The sequence below is a fragment of the Marmota monax genome, unplaced genomic scaffold (assembly GCF_021218885.2).
Source record: "Marmota monax isolate L192 unplaced genomic scaffold, Marmota_monax_Labrador192_F-V1.1 WCK01_AAM20220418_F8-fsc00036, whole genome shotgun sequence".
NCBI classification, from domain to species: Eukaryota; Metazoa; Chordata; class Mammalia; order Rodentia; family Sciuridae; genus Marmota; species Marmota monax.
Window position 1 is genome coordinate 3,621,292 of NW_026694491.1, and position 23,965 is coordinate 3,645,256.

General features: G+C 36.9%; 1 protein-coding gene across 4 annotated transcripts in view; it reads right to left on the bottom strand.

Moving 5' to 3' along the window:
• Window positions 1–23,965, bottom strand: part of Cfap54 (cilia and flagella associated protein 54) — a 295,409-nt gene that overhangs the window by 69,707 nt on the left and 201,737 nt on the right. For 3 of the 4 annotated variants that reach the window (XM_046419397.2, XM_046419399.2, XM_058571287.1), the window contains 5 exons: window positions 17,542–17,697; window positions 15,731–15,836; window positions 14,743–14,836; window positions 9,638–9,736; window positions 8,818–8,959 (listed from right to left, as the gene is read on the bottom strand). In XM_046419397.2, coding sequence (XP_046275353.2) covers window positions 8,818–8,959; window positions 9,638–9,736; window positions 14,743–14,836; window positions 15,731–15,836; window positions 17,542–17,697 — 597 coding nt within the window. The remainder of the gene's footprint in view (window positions 1–8,817; window positions 8,960–9,637; window positions 9,737–14,742; window positions 14,837–15,730; window positions 15,837–17,541; window positions 17,698–23,965) is intronic. The other variant, XR_009224446.1, reaches the window with a different exon arrangement.

Genomic DNA, 23,965 nt, shown 5'->3' on the forward strand with positions numbered 1-23,965 from the left:
ACTATAACCCATGGGTTAAATCTAGCCCATGCATGTTCTTGTAAGACCCATGAGCTAAGAATAGTTTACATATTTTTTAATGGTTGAAAAATATGTAAAAAAGTAATAATATTTTGTGGTACATGAAATTCATATGCCAGTGTCCCCAAGTAAAGTCTTAATGGAATGCAGCTACACTCATTCATTATGTTTTATCTAGGGCTCCTCTCAGGCTACACAGAGCTAAGCACTTGCAACAGAGAACAAAATGCTAAGATATTTACCACATGATCCTTTATGGAAAACAGCTTCTGATTCAAACCATGTTCATGAAAGATCAAGTGAAGAAAATTATTTAAGGATAATCAAATAAATATGGTGACATACATAACTTTTGTACATTAAAATAACATCTAATAGAAATGTAATAAAAAATTGACACCACTAATAAAAAGATAAAATATCTAAAAACAAACCTAACGTGAAAATATAAGATCTATTTCAAGAAAATGTTAAAATACTACTGAAAATTTGAATTAAAAAATATAAAGGGTACATAATACTTTGTTAAGATAATTCAATAAAATAAAATATAAGCTATTTATAGGCTAATATCTAAATGTAATACAACTCTACAACTCCAATAAAAATATAAGAAGATTTTTTTAAATATACAAGTTGCTTCCAGACTTTTTAAAAAGAGCCATAAAAGCCAATTTTGGAAAAAAGAATAGGGTGGGGGATTTACCCTAATTCATATTAAATTTATTATTATAAGACCATAATAATTGAAAGAATATAGTATTAAAGCCTGAACAGATTAATAGGAACTAAAAGAAAAGTACAGAAATAGGGTATTCACCTGGGAATACTAAATTAGTATCCATTTGACACACTTTTCATATTCCAAATAGACCTCCATAAATTATTGAAAAAATCTGAGTAGGAAGGACCTTTCAACTGACAATCCAGAAGCTATCAAAGAAAACATTAATAATTTTCTGTTATGTAGAAAGAAAAAGTTTCTTCATAGGACAGAAGTATCACTAAAAAGATTAAATAGCAACTGATAAATTAGAAAAATTCATTTGAAAATAACATCAAGTTAACATGTTGAGTTCCATAATAAAGGGCCTCTACAAAAAAGAAGAGAAAAATCTCAAGATGGGCAAAAATTATGAGTAGAGTTCACAGAAAGGATGCTCAATCTTCATCCTAGTAAGAGATGCATAATGAAAATTAAACCTTTTTTTCCTCCCACCATGTAAAAAATGTTTTAAAAGTGTCTACAATGTGCTTGTGTCAGCAAGGGTGTCGGGAAATAAAACACCTCCTATTAATTGGTGACAGAAGTACAAACTGGCATACTATTATTAGAAGACTTTTGGTAAAATTTGTGAAATTGACCTATAAAATGACCCTTTGATCTAGAGATTTCACTTATGGAAATTGACCAGTAGATACACCAGTCTATGTACACAATGACATGTATATATGTAATGTATGTGTGTGTGTGTGTATATACATACATATACACACAAACATATGTATTATATATACATGTGATATATATGTAATAGATGTATATGCAATAATAGAGGAATGAAAACTAAATATCTATCAAAAGAAAACTAATTAATTATGCTACGACTAAATCAAGGAATGTTATACAGCCATAAAAATATATGTATTGATAAGAAAAAAGTACCAAGATATATTCATATTAAGTTAAAGGAAAAAAGGAAAGAGAAGCAATATTGTATACAGTTATACTGCTATTTGTACTTTAAAGGAAAAAAATATAACAATGTATTCATGTATATACCAGATTGATTTACTCAACATCTCATCTCCAAGTACTTTCCTAAACTGAAGATATCATTTTAAAAAAATCATATTTCCAAGATTTGATGACTTCAGTGCGTTCAGAAAAGACTTGAACTTGGAACTGGGTTAAATGATGAAACAAGAATGGATGCATCTCTGGTGGGTGTGGATTTCGGCAGAGGTGATATGATTCTTGAGCCTACAGCTACAGCAGCAGCTTCCTATGTTGTAGGCAAATTCCTGACTCTACAACTTCCTTTATAAAACAAAACAGCAGCTCCTTTGGTGACTTAGTCACTTCTGGACTCTTAGCTAAGAATGTTTCTTTAGCTTTCCCAGTGACTCTGAAAGTCCTTTAATCAGTCTCTGTTTGAATGAACTGGAGTGGATCTGACCTCTACACGGGAACTCTGACAGTTCAGATGAGCATGAAATAATGGTGGCATGGAACACAAGGAACTGATTGTGGAAAGCAGATGAGGTCCCGTAAAGATGTTTGCTTCCTGTCCCCAGAACCTGTTACTACGTTAGGTTATAGGACAAAGGAGAATTAAAATTGCCAAATGAAATTAAGGCTGCCTATCAATTGTCATTGAGATGGGGATATTATCCTGGGTTATCTAGGTGGGCCCAGTGTCATCACAGGGTTCTTCTATGTGGAAGCTGGAGGCAGAAGAGTAAGAATGTCAGAGAGATTTGGAGATTCTACTTGTCTAGCTTGAAAGATGGAGGAAGAGAGAGAGAGAGAGAGAGAGAGAGAGAGAGAGAGAGAGAGAGAGAGAGAGAGAGAGAGAGAGAGAGAGATTTCAGGTGGCCTCTAGGAGCCAAAAAAGGCAAGGAAATAGGTTCTCGCCTACAGCCTGCCAGGAAAGTAGCCCTGTACATACTTCTACTAGCCCATTGATTGTTGTGTCAGTCAGTGACTGCTGAGGCCCTACTAAGGGGTCAAAAACCCTGATATGTTTCTTTTTATTCCCCAAAGGAAAAATCTTCCTCTCCATCTTCAGGATAGCATTCCATTGCCCTCACTTGAAATTATTTCTCACAAGAGCCCACTGAGGCTCATTTTGGACATATGACCTCCAAAATTATAATAAATTTCAGTCATTTTAAGGCATGAATTTGTTGTGGATTGTCACCACAGGGACAGGACACTGACACAGGTAATACTGCTTCTGGGGAGAACTGAGTCAGGTACAGAGAAGGCGGAGAGAAGCCTCTCCATACCCTTTATTTCTTTTGTGTTTTGATTCTTGAGAATAAATGTCATCTGTTCTTTAATGCTCCAGAGAAAACTTAAGACCACTTCACTTTGGGTTCCTTATACAAAAGATGCTTTTTCTACTGAATTATTTCAATTTTTATTTTCTTTTTCTTTATGGATCCAAAGTATCACCAGAATTTCTCCAGATACAATCTGAGCAATAATCATCTTCAGAAGAACTGGGAATGGTAGAGGAGAAGTCCCTGGTGACCTGAGGAGTATACAGTAGTTTCCTGTCTGCCTCAGCCAGAGCTCCCTGGGTCTCCCCAGTTCTGAGCTGGTATTTCTGCTGATTTCCCTACACCATTCAGGTGGTATGAATTTTAGCCTTTTAACCTAAAGTGGGTTTCCAATTTCTTCCAAGTGGCTTCTTTTCATCCTTGATAGTAGACACTTGACATGACCCACTTGACATGACCCCTACGTCTACTCAGGCTAGTAGGCAAGAGATTTCTATGCAGTTAGCTAAGTTCTGACTGCCCCCCTTTGTAGGGCCTTCTTTCCAGGACTCTTCCATGGACAGGTATTAAAGTCTCAGCCCTCACTGTCAGTCCTAATTCTAATTCTTCTTCATTGAGGGCTTTAGGTTCAGCACCTACTTACAAATCCACCATTTTACTTTGTAAACTTGTAATTTCCCTATTCTGTCTTTAGGCTCAGCTACAAATTAAAACAATTTCTCTTCCCTTTTATCTAGCATGGCTGTTATGTTTTGGTTGGAATGAGCAGAAGCATCTTCTATGTCATTTCAGTCCAATCCACCCAACAGGCTGACAAGAAGCATCAATTTTTCTCTTTGATTTCCTGGCATTTTCTAATCACACCCAACATAACGATCAAAGTCACAGTCTTCAGAATTGGATAGACAAGGGTTTGTATTGGCAATTAAATATTGTTCAAGTTACATAACTTCTCTGAGCCCCTTGTCTCATTTATAGATGTGCATAATGACACTCTTAGAGGATTTTCCTAAAGAATAAATGAAATCAAGCAAGAAATCACCCTCAAAGAGCACTAGATGCTATTCATCCCAGTACCTCTTGCATTCTGGCTTTCTACTGTTGTGTCAGTTAGTGACTGCTGAGGCCCTACTAAGGGGTCAAAAAACCCTGATATGTTTCTTTTTATTCCCCAAAGGAAAAATCTTCCTCTCCATCTTCAGGATAGCATTCCATTGCCCTCACTTGAAATTATTTTCTCACAAGTGCCATTGTTGTTTCTTGTTTTCTATGGGTGACTGTGCCTGGAATGAAGAAAAGTTGCTTCATACTTAGTTCAAGGAAATTGGTAAGAATGTGCGTGCATTCTTTTCCTTGGTCATTGCACTCTCTCTTCTTGGATTTAAGGGATGGATGTGGATATCTCTGAGTGGAATTTCTAGGACTTTTGCAGACATTGGATTGAGAAGCTCTGTTTTGATGAGGCTGGATCTAATCAGAACTGAATAGTTTCACCTATGATACTCTGAACTGATATAGTATACACACATACACCCACACATACACACATTCTATTAACATCACAACTGCTAGCACAGGTGATTTCCCTTCATCCCCACATAGAAGTGATGTAATTATTTGGGATTTAATTAATTTATCACTCTAGTTGCCTGTTACTATGGGGAACTGTATCTTAGGGGAATAGAAAAATGGGAGATATCAGAGGCATTGAGCCCATGTCTCTGAACCAGGGGCAAGTTGTAAAGGAGAAATAAATCATAATTTTTAAGGTTAGATTTGCTCTATCTCAAGAGACAAAACACATATTAAGGGTCAATAGTGATTCTCAGTTCCACTCCATATATCTGTTTGTATTCTGACAATAGGTTCGCCAACATTAATTTTTAGCATTACATGTATTTATATTTTTCTGTGAATTGTGTGTATTTAGTTGCGAGAGGTTGCATTTGAGACCTCCAATCTGAAATGCAGAATTTGATAATTTTTATCCCAGATGAATTTTTTAGTAAGGCCACAAGAAAACCAAGACAAAAGAATTGTTTATATTTGAATACAACTGCAAAGTAGGCATCTGATAATTTTTTTTTTTTTTGCAATGAATCTAAATATGGTCTCGTACTGCCAGAGATCATTTCACAGTCTCTGTTTTTGTAAGACAATGTAAAGAATACTTGAAAATTGGACCAGTGAATCACTGGATTCTTTTATTGTTCTACAGATTACTTTCAGGTTCTGGCTAGATGATATACAGTCCATTCTCCACATGTGACTAGTCTTTTGTGTCATCATGCTTCTGGTCATGAATTTCTCTGCTGAAAATGTTTGCTTCCCTTCCTGTTGTAGTTTTGATATGTGGTGTCCCCCAAAAGCTCATGTGTGAGACAATGCAAGAAACTTCAGAGATGAAATGATTAGGTTGTGAGAGTCTTAACCTAATCAGTGCATTTTTCAACTGGTAGGGATTAACTGGGTGGTAACTGTAGGCAGGTAGGCTGTGGATGAAGAAGGGGGGTCACTGAGGGTGAGCCTTTAGGGTTTATGTTTTGTCTATGGTTTAGAGGAGTCTCTCCTTCCTGCCTGTCATGTTCTGAGCTTCTTTTCTCCACTACACCGTTCTGCCATGATATCTGCTGCAGCTCAGCACAGAGCAAAGGAGTAGGCCACCTATGGGCTGAGACCTCCAAAACCGGGAGCCCAAAATAAACTATTCCTCCTCTAAAATTTTTTCTAGTCAGGTCTTTTGGTCATAGCAATGAAAAAGCTGACTAAACACCTCATTTCTGATACTTCATGTCAATTTACATCTGCCCCACAATCCACTTCTCCTAGAAAACTATGTTTCTAAGGAACTCTCTTATGCCATCCGGCCTGTGTCCAAACTCTTCAAAGGCATATGTTAATTCTGCCTTCACTAAGATGGTCCTCTTAAAAGATGAATTTATGTGACTTCAGTGTGTACTCATGTTCTAATTGTCCATGACCAGAAACTCATGGAAGGCAAGACCCTGCCTCCTTGATGTGTTTTCTGACTCCTTCCCTCTGGACCAAAGCATCTGGTACAGGACTGAGGATATATATAGCTTAGTGGGACAGTACATGGGTAGTAAGCATGAGTCCCTGAGTTCACTCCCCAGGATCAAAAAAGACAAAGGAAAAAGCAAGCAAGAAAAGAAAGAAAGAAAGAAAGAAAGAAAGAAAGAAAGAAAGGAAGAAATATCTGATCCAGTAGATGCAGTACTTTGTAAAGAGTAACAATGAATTTGTTCACACCTCATGTATAGATCAATGCTAATATTGTTTAAAGCTAAGATTGGTGAGAAGGTTTATTCTGGATGATAATTTATGTTAATGCCAAGAAAATTAAACAAGTTTTGTTTGTTGTTGTTAAGAGATTTTCCCCACTGGCAATTCATTATGATATGAACTCCACTGACATCTGTGTATCCGTGGCCATCAGGTGGGAATTCAGAACCTCCATCCAACCCAAACACTGAAGTGAAGAAAGCCATCAACATGCATTAATTATCAGCCTGCCAGGAAAAGACTGGAGGGCAAAATTATTATTCTTTAGGCAAGGCAAAATGCAAAATATATTTTACTTTAACATTTCATAATTTCGTAGTTTAAATAGTAAAGTAGTGGTAATGGTACAAAATGGAAATGGGGAAAAATATGGAATATGCTAGGAAAGCCACTAAAATGGAACAGGAAAGCATAATCTTTAGAATTAAACTGAGATGAAGACTACTCAGCTGAATCAGCTAACATCATTTGGTTTAAAGGATGCCATTCTCTGTGGTGTGCCCATAGATGACATCGTTAATTGATCATGGCGGCACCTTTTTCCGGTCTTTCCATGCAGAGGTTCAGAATTCTGCTCAGGCAGCCACTAGTCATAGACTGAACTCATCATGTTTGGTGGTTAGATCATCATTCAGTAACCATTCACACCCTTCTCCCTGCTCTACAAGCAGAGTATATTTCCCTCCCTCTTTCATATCGGACTTGACCATATGACTTACTATACCAATAGGAAAGGATAGGAATAGAGGCCTTCAATGTTCCTGAGTGATTTGGCTCGTGGCTCTTTGGCCCTGGCATGTGCCATGAGAAGAGCATGCTCCAGGTGGCCACTGTCTCTTTAGCCTGGGCCTCACAACAACTGTACATGAAGTCCACCTGAGCCCGACTGAGTTTAGGATCCATCTTAGATGAGACTTATTTTATCTCTGTCCTAAAAACTGGTAGAGCAGAAGAAAATGACTAGAATACAGTAGATACGTCTTCCAGGATTAATAAAGAGCTGTTATGAAGAATAAATAGCTATGGAGGAAGCTTTGAGACATTGTCTTAAAAGTTTAGTTTAAAAACTGCCCAGTCTCCCAATAAGGCTGCAAGAAATTAAAAGATTTGACAGAACAAGGATTCCAATTGAGATCTCTTGATTATGAATACTGTATTCTTTTTGTAACAAAACAATAAATGTGTGATTGTAAGAGAGATGAGCTTCCAGGTAGTATCAAGCAAAAAAGGTCATGACCAGTTCCTCCTGGTTGCGGGGCGGCTCTGCACCAGATCAATGGCTTTATCTCTAGAGAACTCAAGTGTGGGGACTCTAAGGAAGAGCGAGCACCCCATGTGAAGTTTAGATGATGGCCCAGAAGCCTGATGAAATAAAATGCTACCAGGCATAAAGGAAACACAAATATAAAAACGAAGCTTTACTATAAAAAGTCTATCTGATGGTTTGACCTCAGGCAATTCTTAGGTTGGAAAACAGTCCTAGTCCCCTGTTCTTCAGAGAAGAGTTTAGGAAGGGGGGAATTTCAGATGTTAACTCTTCAGTGGAGGTTGACCCTTTGGCCAAGTAAACTTCCAAACAGATGTGGTTTCAGAGGGTTTGGAAGGCCACTGCCACCCCCTCAGGTTAAAAGGAAAAATCTTCATCTCTTTTGGCTCAATGCTCAGCTCATGCCAAACAAAATCAGGTATCAATGTTACAGAAAAGTCCGTCTCAAAGCTAGACTTTAGCACCTCAGTTCTTAGCACTTATTCAAGTGCTTAGCACACAAGAAGCCCTTAATGAATATTTTTTGAAGGAATGAGTAGACAAACATGTAAATGAATGATATATATTTATGTTATTGCTGATCTAACTTAGAGATATATATTAGAGTTTACAAAATAACAAGGAAGTCATAAAGAAGCAAAAATAAAAATAGTAGTTAGGTCAAGTTTAAATTCTGCTAACCTCTCATTCACTAATTCACTTAACAACTATTAACACTAGATGCCCGCTCTGTGCAAGCAACTGTATAATTTGTTGTAGATGGTAACTAAACATCAGGAAGCTGATGATAATTAATGAATGAAAGAGATCAAACACATCCTTGAATGTATACGTAAATGTGAAATATCTAAGGAAAAGAATAATGAGTCACATGAGAGTGAGAGTGAACATGCATTTTAGATAGAGGATCGGGGAAGGCCCTTCAGGCAAACATTCCCCAAAGGACCCCCTTGACACGTGAACTGTAAAATAAGCAAATATTAAGAAATACCACTTTTTCACAGAGCCATCCAAGTTGAGTGACTTGTGCACAGGTGCAGTGAACAAACAGCCCTCTCTTTTGGAAGCTGGCCCTAGGACCCCTACCCATCCCCAGAGGCTCCTCAAACCATGATCCTTATAAGCTAAAAGCCAACAAAACACAATTAAGTTTTCAGAACTTGTTTACTTATTACATATATCAGGTTTTTGTAAAATATGTAGACATTCAAACATACCAAGCAAATAATCTGTATATGAAGACAAAATGTCCACAGTGGCAAACTCTGGGATATTTGGCAATACCATTTGATTGACTTCGTCATTTCTAGCATTCTTCTTTCCAATAAGTAGGTTAATTGCTAGCACAGCTTCACTGACCTACAATTAATACATAAATTAGAATTCACAAAGATAAGTTTTCTGATTCATATATCATCCAATAGGTAAATGCTATGGATTGAATGTGTCCCCCTAAGTTCATGTGCATTGGAAACTAGATCCCCAATGTGGCAGTTTAGGAGGTGGGACGTTTAAGAGGAGATTAGGCCATGAGAGCTCTGTCCTCATGAATGGATCAATGTAGCAATCATCTGAGTGGGTTGTCCTCTCTCTCTGGCTCTTCTACTTTCCACCATGGGATGATGTAACGAGAAGGCCCTTGAAAGATGCTGGTCCCTTAATCTTGGACTTCCCTGCCTTCAGAACTATGAGTCAGTAAATTTCTGTTTATTGTAAATTAACAGTCAAATAAACAATTTAATTAATGTATAAGTACTTTATACAATCTACCTCATCTGCCTATGGAATATATTTGCCAACATGTCAGTATGCATATATGTGTATGCACCAATATTTTCATTAAAGAAAAATTACAACACAGATTAAAAACACTATACACTATAGAGTATTTCTAATCTTTCCAAATAAGCATAATTGACACAAATCCCAAAGAATGTGAAATTTCTTTTCTCTTAGATACATTGTGCTGCCTTAATAGCGAATAGGTGAATAACAATATGATGGTAATAAGAAAAATTAAATAAGAATCACACCAACCTGTGCTGCAGCCCTTATTGCAATCCAGACCAGTGAATTGTATATTTCTATTATATCTATTGTTGATTCCTTAATAGAACTATGCCTTCTGAAAAGAAGCTAAAAACATTAAAAATGTTTTATGAAGTATAAATACATCATAAAGTTTCTTGATAAATCTCATCATCTAAAGATGACATTTTGGTTGAATTAACTATATAACCATTAAGAATAGTAATGTATCTATAAAAGATATTTAAAATCTATTAAGGAAAGAAAAAAAATCACAAAATTGCACACACACACATATTCCCTGTACATGTAAGCTGAGAAAATTATTAACAATGATTATTCCAACTTTTAAGTTTGATTAAATTAATTTCACAATTTTCTAATTTTTTTATAATGAACTTGCATTGTTTGTGTAATATACAAATAAAAATGTCACTTTAAGTAAAATCAAATGCTGTTTTAATAGGGGGTCTGTAGACTGAGTACACTGTGGGTAAATGTGCCAGAAATGGGAATGTTACTCATAAGTTTTTGATAAGTATGTGCTATAATTTTCTAACCAGGAAAATGTTAAAAGGGCACTATTATAAAGTTCCATAGACTATCAAAAAAGAAGCAATGAATGGGAACATTTTTTACTATGGGTATATATCTGTATAACTGTCTATACACACATACACCCTCTTTCAGGTTCATACACACACACAAACACATATATTTAAAAAAAAAAAGAAAGGCAATGGCTACTATGGCTCTAAGCGGTGAGCACAAGGTGTTAATGGGGCTATGTAATCAAGTGTTGGGCTTAGAGGAGGAAGGTACCAGACAGGTCTGCCTGTGGGAGATCAAGCAATACAGCCCTGTTCCAAGATAAGAAGACCCTAAACACTAGCTGAGTGGAACTACTTACACTCTGGGGTAGCAACTGCCAGCTTACTGGCTATAAGAAAGTCAATGATACAGAAGTGAACAGAAACTCTACCAGTAAGACAGTATCTGTTTTACATTTTTAAAGATAACTAAAGTAAATAGTAATAGTTATCTGATAGTTAATTTTTTTTTTTTTTCAAGATAGGGTTTTACTAAGTGGCTGAAGCTGGCTTTGAACTTGTAACCCTCTTATCTCAGCCTCCTAGTGGCTGGAATTATAAATGTACATGACTGTGCTCAGCTCAATAGTCTTTTTTTTTTTTTTTTGTTACTAGGGATTGAACCCACTTAACCACTGAGCCACATCCCTGGCCCTTTTTATTTATTTTTTTTTAATTTTGAGATAGGATCTCACTAAGTTGCTTAAGGCCTCACTAAGTTGCTGAGGCTGGTTTTGAACTCTCAAGCCTCCTACGTCAGCCTCTGAGTCACTGGGATTACAGGTGTGTGTGCTATCACACCCAGCAAGTCTTTTCTTGAGATTTAAATAATCTGAATAGAGATAACTATTACATCAGTCCCCTATATTCTAATTTTTGGTGAACATATTTTGATCAACTCTTTAATCTTCAAGAAAACTGCAGAATATAACAAACAACAACAACAACAACAACAACAAAATATTCATTTTACTCCTGTCTAGAAGACTTCCAAGGGAAAAGAAAGGCAATTGGGGCTGGGGTTATGGCTCAGCAGTAGAGTGCTCACTTAGCCCATGTGAGGCTCTAGGTTCCATCCTCAGCACCTCATAAAAAAAATAAAGTTATTATGTCCAATTATAATACACATGCAACAATACACACAAGACAACTGTATTTCTATATTCTATATACTAGCTATAAACAATCTGAAAATGAAAATCCTAAAAAGTCCATTCATAATAGAAGTAAACTTAATAAACATGTATAAGACTTTTGTGCTAAAAAGTAAAACCCATGTTCAGAGAAATTAAATAAGTTCTAAATAAATGAAGAGACTGAAATTCATATTCATGAATTAGAAGAGTTAATAGACTCAACACAAAAAAACACAGAAAGATCCCAAAGATCGTATTTGTTTTGTTGTTGTTTTGCAGAAATTGATAAGCAGATCCTAAAATGTGTATGAAAATGCACAGGACTCAAATTAACTAAGACAATTTTGAAAAGGAAAAACATAATTAGTTGGAGGACATGCATTCTCCAATTTAAAAACTTACTAAAAGCTACAGTAACAAAGGCAGTGAATAACCCCATAAAGGTAGATCAATGCAACTTTAAGGTAGACTTAGAGATCTTAGATGTGCCGCCAAAAGCACAATCAGCTAAAGAAAAATAAAGATAAATCTAACCTCATTAAAACTAAGAACTTTTATGTCTCCAAAAGCACTATTAGCTATATGAAAATACGAGCCACCATCTGGGAGAAAATATTTTGCAAATCATGTATCTGATAAAAGACTTTTATCTAGAAAAAAGATATGCCCTTGACAACTCAATGATAAAAAAGACAAATGACCCAAATGTAAAAAAATGGGCAAAGGATCTGAAATAGACGCTTCTCCAAAGAAGACAGCAAATTGACAATAAGCACATAAAAGGATCTCAGCATCATTAGCCATCAGGGACAAAACCATAGAGATACCACCTCATACCCACCAGGATGGCGCCATTACAAAGGTGAATAAAAAGTGTTACCAGGGGTATAGAGAAATGGAAGCCCTTATACTCTACTGGTAGGAATGCCAAATGGGGCAGTCACTTTGGAAAATGATCTGAAAGATCATGAAATGGCTAAATCTAGAGCTTCCATGTGATCCAACAATTCCACTCTTAGATATATACCAAGAGAACAGAAAGTGTATCTCCATGCTGAAAGGTGAAGATAAAGTCAAAGCAACATTAAGCCTAACAGACAAAAAATAAAAATAAAACAATTCAAGTGACCACCAACTGTCAAATTGATACGAAAACAGTCTCTCTGTATAATAGAATACTATTGACAGTAAAAAGGAATAAACTTGTTACAAGCTATACGTGGGTGAACCTCAAAAACATTACATGAGATGAAAGAAGCAGGCACAAAACACGATACCTTGTAGGATTCCATTTATAGTAAATGTCTGTGAAAGGCAAATAGTTTTGTGGTTGTATGGGGCTGGGGTAGGAGAAGGATTGACTGCAAATGGGCACAAGGGATCATTTTGGGGATAGTGGAGATGTTCTAAAACTGGATGGGGATAACAGCTGTGCAACCTTGTAAACTGGAGTCCTAAAATAGGTTAGTTTCATGGATGGAAAGTGTATGTCAATTAAGTCTTTTTTGAAAGTATGCATGCTGATCTCTCTGAACTATTTTTCTCCCACTTAACTACTTGGAAAATTCCACTCATTCTTCAAAAATTCATCTCATCTTGGAAGCCTTCTCCAGCATTCCCCCAAAGCAGAATTACGTTGCCCGACTTTGCCACCTTGACATATTGTGTTTACAGTCCTTATCACATTGCAGTACAATTTTGCCTCTTCCTTGCCAGATTCTGTGCTCCTTGGGGAAAGACAGCAACGTGCCTGACATATGAAGACCTCAATAAGTGTTTGGTTAACAAATGAATATTGCAGAACTAGTAAATTCAACCTAACAGATAATTATTGAACACATACTATGTAAAAAATACTTTTAGAAAGAATGTAGATATTTGGCTAAAATTATATAACAAGAGATAATAGTTTCATTTTTTTTGAGTGTTTATTATGTGCAAGGCAATTAACCTTGTTTATTCTCCTGACCTCTCTAAGAGGCACATGCCATCCATCATCTCTATTTCAGAGGTGAAGAAATCAGGAATGGAAAGGCCACAATCACACGGGGGGTGTGTCAGGAAGCTGGGGTTCAAACCCCAAACTGCATGATATGGACAGTTCACAAAAGTGAAAAAACAATGTTTCTTAAGGATTCATAGTGTTGTCTTTATTTGGACAAATTTCAAATGCTTTATTTCAATGGTCTTGTATGTCTGAATGAAATGTTTCTATTTATTTTTGGCCATCTTCTGTGCTTCATGAGACTTGCTAAAATGTTTATTCTGTGTCAAGATATATAGAAAATAATAATAATAATATATGGAATTACTACTCTTTTCATTCAAATCCTAACTTATTTATGCTCTTAATTTTAAGAACTTCTCTAGTATGGGCCAAAAAAATGTGGTATGTTATTATCGTACCATCATATTAATTTGTATTGCCACTTGCTATGGAAACAAAATATTTATTCTCTTACTGGAAATAGACATGTTTATCACACCACAAAAAGTAACTTTTTCTAGTATGTAATTATTTTAATTAAAAAAAATAGGTGCCAACCACATAAGGCAACTACCATATAAATAATTCAACTGAGAGTACCTGCCTAAAGGTTTTAAATCATGTTTATGCTGTCCCCAAAATTAGAGACTTGATACCAACATTTTCTGCAAAGATCTCTTTGGGGAGTCAAGTGATTATTAAGTAAGGATGATCATCTATTGAAATTTTAAAAGTAAAATGACTGAGCTCATACACCTCAAAGCTGCCTGGGTTGACTCCTTCCTCTAGGATCTCCCTCAGTCTAGACCCTTAATACTCAAGTGTAGCCCAAGACCACCAACATCAGTATTACCTGGGAGTTTGTTAAACACCAAACCCCAGGCCTCATCTCTGACTTCCTGAATCAGAATCTGCATTTTCCTAAGACTTTCAAAGATGTTTCCATACCTTAGTTTGTGAGAATACTGCTCTAGGTGACACATTCCTTGGCAATTCTTTGCAGGGCTCCCTCCGTATCCATCCAATCCCACCTGAGACATCACATCTTCTGGCCACATTTATAGGCTTATAGGCTGTGTTAGTAGTGAAAACCTTACTTGTCCATTTCGTTAGCCAATATATCATCTCCTGCAATATTCTGATCCTTACTAATGACTGGCTGCTTTAGAGTATTTACATGTATAACATTTTCACAAGCAAAAACATCCAAATGAAATCAATTTCCAGAACCCTACATAAAATGTCCAAAGAGACATATAAATACAAATGTGACTATAAAGTAATGAATTAATTTCTCCAAGTCACACAGGAAAATGCCTCATTATTTCAACAGCACAGTGTTACTAAAATAGCAAGACCAAAGGCAATTAACTTATGATTTCTAAAACATTTGACTATTACCTTAAGTGCTAATGGTGTTGTTGAACTCTTTCTCTTTGGCTTCTTCAGATACAAATACCATAAGGCCAATTCTAGGTAGGAATCTCTTATCAATCTAAAATGATACAACACTGTACTTATTAAATATCTTTACCACTGATAATCCCTTTTCATCAATTTGCTACCATTGTCTGTGCTCATTAAAGGTATATATTGGCAAAAATAGCATCCGTCTCAAACTCACACCCTCTTTTCATAGATTTGGCCACAGATACTAGAATCTTTGTCTCTGATATTGAAAGCCCTTGAAGAGAGCTGGGCATTCTAGCTTGAACAGTGCTGACAACACTCCATGCTATGACTGCTCTGAAGCCCCACATCAAACCTTTCTGGAATATTCCAGCACAAGGTACTAAAGAAGGGATGGTCAGGATAAGATTACCTGCCTTGAAAACCAGCCCTGCACCTTACACTAATTAAAATTAAAAGCTATGGTGAAGTATGGATTAGGTCTGTCAGTGGGGCCACAGAGATCAATGCTATTCTAGGAATGGTGGCTAACCTCAATCTTGTGATGGTTTTTATACAGGATTAAGTTGACCAGCCCTAATGTTGATGACCACAGTGAATATCCACACAAATCCCTTCAAGATACAGTAACATCTGAGGGAGGATCTTCTGGCTGGAAATCAGTAGTCCACAGGAAACCCCTTTTACCCCCACAATCCCAAGGCTGACAGGAGATTTGCGTAGAAATTATTAAATAATTCGCTGGGCCATTATGACAATGGGCACCATCTACTGTTACTGTAGATGAGGCCTTGGGTCAAAGCCAAGGGCAAAATGCTTGAAAATCATGTCAGTAAACCTGATGGACAGATGGATCCCACTGTACTACCCCTGCCATGAAGAGGCCAATCATTCATTCCCACTTTGAATATCAAATGTCCTACTGGAACATGGAGCTCAAACCAATACAAACATTGCTACAACAAAGCTAGGTTTTTACCCTGAGTTTTGATCATTTTTCAAGCTGAGTTGTATAGCTTCATATAAACTATCAAGTTGCAAAGTTGGAGATTTCTCTTCCATCATTATTTGACGTTCTATTTTGCCTAGAAGAAGAAAAAGATATACAATAATATTTTTCCACCTTTTCTATCATTTTGAACTTAAAGACAAACATTTCATGATAGAAATTCACAAAACTGGATATGCTGTTCTCTTGTCTATCTGTTGTTTCTTGCTGAATGATAAGCCAGTGGTGGAAAACCTGTTGCTTCTTTCTCTAGGAGTCTCAGGCTTCTAGAACCTTCAGTCAGCAATACTGATTCAAGATGCCTTTGGCTTCTTCAACACGACTGGCCTTACCGTGTTATTTTTCTGTTTCCTTGCTTAGTTTTCTCACTTCTCCTATATCTCATGTTTCCATTCTCTCTCTGCTTTCCCCTTTTCCCTATTTCAAAAATATCACAGAAAACAGAAGTAAAAAGCTGCATTCTGATTCACGGTAGCATTATGCACAACAGCCAACACATGGGATAAACCTGAGTCCTCACTGAATGGATGAAGGGGTAGAGAAAGTGTGGTGTATATACACAATTGAATGCTATTCACCATCAGACAAGAAGGAAATTCTGTCATATGCAACCATACAGGTGAACCTGGGACATTGTGCATGGTGACCATAATTAATAAGACTGTATCATATATATGAAAATTGAAGAAAGCAAATCTTTAAATGCTATCACAACAACAAAAAAATAAGTATATGAGGTGATGAATATGTAAATGAGTTGATTTAATCATTCCATCATGTGTATATATATCAAAACACCCCCAAAATATATATAATATTTTTGCCAATCAAAAATAAATTTAATTTTTTCAAGTAATCACAAGCTTAATGGAAAAAAAATCCTAAAAAGTCAAATGCTTGAAAATCCTCTATGATTCTAGTACCCACCCCCACTGCCCTCATGGTGATCCCCATCATTCAAATGTAGGCCCTAAGTGAGCACCTCTGTAGCAAAGAGGGCAGGACAGGGAGATCTTGTAGTCCCTATTGGCAAGATTCACACTTTTCATGTGGAAAAGGCACAGAGCTGGCCAGCACTGAGTTCACATCTGGGCACTATCATTTAGTAGCTGCTAACTTTGGGAAATTTACTTAACCAGAGTATACCTCGTTTTCCTCATTTGTCAACCAGGATTAGACATGCCTAACTCGTAGAGGTTGTAAGAATTAGCAATATAAGATGTGAAACACTGACAATACTACTAGATGGTTGGCATCTAGTAGATGCTCAGTAAATTATAGCAACCATCACCCTTTGTTTTCTCCTTAAGAGGCCACAATAAAATTATATGCATTTTACATAAATTGATATTGTATATAAATAAGTTGTAAGTATAGGTATGTGATAGCTATTTAATTTCAATTCCCTTACTTATGGAAATTAATAAAAATGTTTAGCTGGGTAATGAAATAATATAGGAAAAATATTTTTCAAGAATCATTTAAGTAATATTATCTATAGCCACATAGTTGATACTGATATTTCATAGTCAAACATGAAACTGTATAAGGAGGGTCAATTAAAATTATACAAGAAACCAAACAGAAATTCTTTCTTTCTAGAAATAAACAAACAAGTAGTGCCCTTTTATCTAAAACTGAGTTTGGCAGGGGTGTCAAGTTGCTTTTGACATTACCAAGGCCTTGGTAAAAAAAAAATGTAATGTTTATAGTCAAGAATGCTGTTGTTAAGAAAAATATTTTACAAACTTTATATAGTTCTGACCCCAAGTATGTCTTACCTTTCTGAAAGAGGATTTCAGCTTCTACCTCATATTCCTCCATAGCCGTTATCTTACAGAGCCTCAGTGCAACATCAAAAAGATGAAGAGCAGGTAACCACTTTGAGGAGTCCTTCATTTTATTACTGTTATATACCTGTTTGGCTAATGTATGTCCTAAAAGGAAAACAAGTGGGTGGGGGCAAAACAATAAAATACACAGTGTTCATAGCAAGCCTCCACGATACCATTCTTCTCTCACAGTAATGGTATTTGTTAACAACTCTGGTGGTCTTCATGGTTTTTAGGATCCAAGATATAGTTTAAGGAAAAAGAATACCCAATATTTCAATGAATGGCCATAATTATATCTTTTGTAAATTTCCAACTTATTATTGTTTTTCCCCAACTTATTATCTTGTTTTTAAAATCAGAGATGATATCTCAAGTCTCTTTTAGTTCTAAAATTTCATGATGCTCTACAAAACAACTTTTATATTTCTGAGATGAGATCATTATTAGAGAAACATCTGGGAGTTTTATGTTGCTCCCATCAAAATTTGCATACATTGCTAGATAGTGGTTTTCTATTAAGTACTACAGTGGTTGCTTGCTATGCTATGCCATGTATGTATGTATGTATGTATGTATGCATTGTCATCCCAACTAGATAGCAAATCCATTTTGGACAAGTGTCCCTGCTACACTTATATGGGACCATCATCACTTAACGTAATAAAGGATTGGTGGAAGGAACACACATTTTTTTTTAATCTATGTGGCCTCAAAATCAGACAGACATTAATGCAGCAAATATTTTCTGTATTTTTAAGCACTAGATAAAAATGATCAAAATGAATAATAGATTAAGGTTAATTAACTGCTTTCCACATGCCAGGTACCATCTCATGTACTTAGCCTGTATTATCTCTATGATGCTTGCAGCTCTGAGTGGGGACCATCATCATGCTAACTTAACAGAGGGCACAGCAGTGGTTCAAAAATGTTTAAGTAATTCACCCACAGTCACATGGCTAGTAAAGAGCAGAGCCATAATTGTGTGTGGCAAGGAAAATACAAGGTTCTGTGGTGGCAGGTTAGGGAGCCCTGGCTTACTGGGGAAAGTTGTCCAGGCTGATGACTGATGAGCACCCTGCTTTTGGTAATTTTAGAGTAGAAAGTGGCTGGGGAAAAGAGTAGAAGAAAACGGGGTGGGGGTACTACTTTGAAGAATAGTTGAATAAATACAAGAAAGGAGCATAAACAGAAGGGCAGCATAGGATGCACAGTACAGATGCTTGATTCCAGCTGAAGTGCTGGGTCCTGGCCAGTCACTGGAGCTACCATGTCATTTGAGGCTTTGAACCTCCATGCCTCTGGGTCTTAAGTGTCTTTCTCAGAAACAGTGAGGTAACAGAACTAGAAAATACCTGCAGTCCTGTTGGGTTTGGAAATGTTTTCGATTCCAAGAAGGCAAAAAGTTCTTTTTCAAAAAAAGAATAGTACTTTTTGTAAATTTTTAGTTCAAGGAATATGCTATATGGATGGCAAGATGGAAGAAAAATTCCTTTTTCCTTACATCCCCCAAAGAGAAGTTACTAAGCCCTTACTCTGGACCAGGCAGGATGGTGCAGAGTATTGATATACAATGATACTTCATTCTCTTCTAGAGAACCAGTTGCCATCTCTGCCTTCAAAGAGCCTATTATTTAGTTATTTAGAAATTATTGATTTTCTCTCTCCTCACCAGCTAAATAATAGGCTCTTTGAAGGCAGAGATGGCAACTGGTTCCCAATTACATCACCACTCCCCAGCATTATTCTTGCACATAAGTGATCCTCAGAAAATGGTGGTGGATTGAAACAATGAAATTTAAGTGACTTTTATTTGCTACTTACAACAAGTAATCCACTTTTTCATCTCAAAGAAAGCTCAAGTTAAGGTAATTAATGGGAAAATAATCTTAAATAATCATGATGCTTATTCTTGTTTTCTAAAAACAAACTCAAAATGTTATCTTCTATTTTCATAAAGAAAAAAAAACTTGAAGTGGCTCTATTCTTGTGATGCAATCTATATTATAAAGAATAACTGTCAAGAAAGCAAGTCTGAGATTATTTTGTGCCTCATAATATTGAAGCGTTCCTTTTTCCAGTAAACATCAACTCTGTGAAAAAGAAGTTGTGAAACTAACATTGTTTTGACAGAAAGTCTGCTTTTGGTTTTGTTTTTAAAGTCTGTATTTAATATAATATACCAGAAAGCAAGCTGTTCAGCTTCAAATGAATCTAAAAAGCAGCAACAGTATTGTCACTGAGTGGTGACACATCTTCAAGATTAGTAAGTCAGAAAAGTAGAGAATACATTTGATTTTACACAATCTGTACTTCAAGCTCATGTGGAAATCAAATTTCCTGATAATATAACAAATTTGCAGATTAGAAAGGCATAAAAATAGCTCTCATTGGATCTTTGAACTGGAAGGAATTTGAGAGACCAACTAAATCAAGCTAGCTTCATAAATGAAGACTTTTAACAAAATTAAGTAATTTATGTTAGATAATTAAATTCGTATCTGATAATCGTCATAATAATGATCAATATTAATCATGAAAGGGAGAGAGTGGGAAGGTTCTGAACAGATGATTGCGTGAGTGTGCCCTTACTGGCCTCCCTTTCACTATCTAAACCAACAATCCATTGACCTCTCCTGACCAAGCAGCTGCTGGTGCAGGAAGCAGATGGGTCCTAGAAGGCGATGGGCGAGAATAGGCAGAGTTGGTGCCCAATTTTGTGCATTCTGGACTAGACAAATGCTGTGAAACAGAGGCAGGACAGTTTGGGTCACAAATCAGAGACAGCATCCTGGAGAGAGCTTGAGACAATGTCTGAGAGATCCAGAGAAGGCCAGCTCTGAATGGCTGCCTTCTTGGCTTTCCCCGGAACTGTGAGGGACCTGACAGTGACCTAAGTGCTCCCCACTCCTGAGCACCCTCCCGGTGCCTCAGGAGGGAATTACACTCTGGAGGCTGGTAGAGGCAGAACTAGCTATTTTGATGGTGATCTGCAGCATTACCCCTGCTGAAGTTAATCCACTAGCTGGACCTGAACCACAATTAAGTAGACAAAGTAAGACATCCAAGCAAAAAAGATAACCAGCAGCCAGCAAGAGGAAGAACAAATATAACCACCAGAAAAGCATCAGAGAATAGAAAGATTCAATCAGTGAAATAAAATTGATTGCAAATAGGATGACAAGTTAAAGCAAGAAAAAAATACAGCATATGTAGAGATATAAAGGTATCAGATGATTTTGAAAAGACAGTCATTGATGAAATCTCAGTTAATGATACAGAAGATCATATAGAAATTTAAGTGACTTTTATTTGCTACTTACAACAAGTAATCCACTTTTTCATCTCATAAGAAAACTCAAGTTAATTTATGGGAAAATAATCTTAAATAATCATGATGCTTATATCATGATGTTATAAATAAACAGAAATTCTGCAAGATGATAGACTTGGAAGACAGATCTAAACTCGACATACAAATATTAATATTCAACACTCAGTAGTGCCTACTATGATCTAGGTACTGGGGTAGACCTCTTTCTTATTTAGTCACTTGTGTGACAGGGCCATTATTGTTCCCTGCTATGATCTGAATGTTTGTGTTCCCCATTCATACGTTGAAACCTAATTCCCACAATGATGATATTAAGAAGTCAGGGCGTTAGCAGGTAGTTAAGTTGTAAAAGTGGAACCCTCATGAATGGAATTAATGCCCTTATAGAAAGGGGCTTCAGGAAGGCTGTTTGCCCCTTTTACAATGTAAGGACCAATAAAAGGCACCATTTATAAAGCAGAGAAAGCCCTCATCAGCTACCAACTCTTAATCTTAGATTTCTAGCCTCCAGAATGGTGAGCAATAAATTTCTCATATTTATAAATTTCCTAGTCTAGGGTATTTTGTTATAACAGCTTTAATTGTCCAAGACATCCCCATTTTAAAAATAAGAAGACTAAGGAGAAGAAATCACATGCTGGAGATTTTTACCTAAGCAGGCTGGCTCCAGCTCTCAATAGTAGCTGCAGAAGAAACTTTGAACAGAGAACATGCCTATGCAGTGATTAAGCAAGAAGAAAATTTCCCAGAGCTTGAAAGAGACTTTCCTGCAGATTCAAAAGGCTCACTGTGCTCTAGGGCAGAGAAGGAAGATCCATATACTCAGACATGTGCTGGTAAATTTCCAGAACTACAAGAAACGGAAAATCTTACAAGTTTTTTGACAGAAAGAACAAATTTCTTACCAAACGAAAAGAAAAATTAGACTGACATTGCAGTTCTCATTTGCAACATTTGAAGCTAGAAATGGTGGAATAACATCTATCAAATCCTGGAGAAAAGGCCATACCCCAAGATTCTGACATCGAGCTGAGACAGCACATCATTCACCTGTCAGAGCACAGAAGAGCCTTTGCCGAGAACCATAATTCAGAGAGTATAGCAGCTGGCTATCCCATCGGGGGAAAGCAATAGAGAATAGAAAGATTCAATGAACAGTCCATGAAGCAGGACACAGGCTGGAAGAGAAGATGAACGAAGACGAGGTGGAAGGGAAAAGCAGCAGCACTTGCCCAATGGTAGGATGACTAACATGGATATTATTATTAAAAAGAAAGAATTCAAAGGGAAAAAAATAAAATTATTGGCATCAAAAGGCACTAAATCATCTCAGTTGGAGAGAGTAGGAAAGAAGGAGAAAAAATTCGAGCGATCTTCTCTAGACGGTGAGATTAAAGGAGGGACATAGCATTCACCCAAAGATCTCATCCAGTTGGGGATGGGCCTGGAGGGAAGCAGGTCAGAGTGCCCAGAGGGAGGAGGCAGCCAGAGCTGGGTAAGATAGAAGGGACCCACAGGCTTGAGTCTGAGGACTGAGAAAAGAAAAGTACAAAAGAGGTCTAAAGTAATAATAGAAAGAAAGAAAATGATGAAAACCACTTGATCAAACTGATAGATAAGGAAACTGCAGTCAAGTAAGTAGAAAAGATAAATTAAAACGTAAAGAATAATAACAATAGTAATATCTTTTACCGCATGACTGCTCTATGCCAGGTACTGTTTAATACTTTATCTCATTTACTTCAAATATGTAGGGTAAATGGCCCTGTTCCCACTTCACAGATAAGACACTGGTGTCCAAGAGCTTAAATAAGTTGTAAGATCAGACAACTAAGAAGTAATGGGAAAATCCAAGCTAAGCCCTCCAGATTCCAAACCCTCATCTAGCCAGCTTGCTCTGCACTCTCTACCTGTGCTTTTGTTTCTGTTAACCTTCTTTTTGCATCACTGTTCACTCATTTATTTTCTTTAAGTATTTGAAAAGGCTCTAATATTCTACTATGTGTGAAAAATGGTGCTAGATGCTAAGGGCTTGATTTTATTAGGAATACTTCCTGGACCCTTTTTTTCTGTCACAAAAGTTGTGTGTGTTCATTGTGGAAGATTTAAAGAGGAGAGTTAAGCAAAAAGAAGAAAATAAACATTATCTATAATCACACCAGCCAATGAAAGGTTCATTGGTATAAAACTTTCTTAAAGCAAGCATACGCCTGGAGTGGTGCGGTGAGACTAGAGTGTTAAAGAGGTGAACAGGTAGCCCAGGACCACATCATAAGGAGTCCTTTAAACAAAAATAAGTGGAAAGTGTTTATTTAAAGGGAGAAACTATGTAAATAGAACTTACAAAGGTAATGAAGAGATCAGAGAGGGAGGAGAAAAACTGGCCCAAGGCAGTGCCTAATGGTTAGGAAAGCGGTTCCAGGAAGTTGTGAGCCATGCCAGCATGCAGTATCAAATGCTGCTCGGGTCCATAGGGGCAAGGTCAGAAAATCACACCTTGGAGTTATGACTGATTTAACGCTTTGTGGCCTCATCAAGTGTGGGTTTTATGGTCTGGATGGAGAATGGAGTGAGATAAAGAGCGATTGGGAGGTGAGGAAAGGGGAAGGAGGAAACAGAATCCATTCTTGAGGAGTCCAGCTGGCAGTGGCTGTTGGAGGGAGAGAGAGACTTAGGGTAGATTTGTTACTGTTACTGTACTTGTTGTTGTTTTCTTTTTTAAATTAATTTAAGAATAGAACATATTTACAAATCTATAGTGTGAGAAAAGGACACAGTGAGTAAGGACAGTGGAAGACGTGAGAGAGGGTTAAAAATGCTGGAGCAGGACTCCAGGAAGGATAGAGGAGCTGGGGAGCTGAGCAAAGTCAAGAGGCTGTGCTTTGAGAAGAGGGAAGCTGCTCCCCTGGCACAGGAGTGAGGCAGAAGGAGGTGGCAGCTATGACCACACCGAGTGGAGTGTCTTCAAAGGGCTCAGCATGCAGATAACTGGAAACCATACCACCCACCTGGCATTTAGAATACTGTTATCAGCAA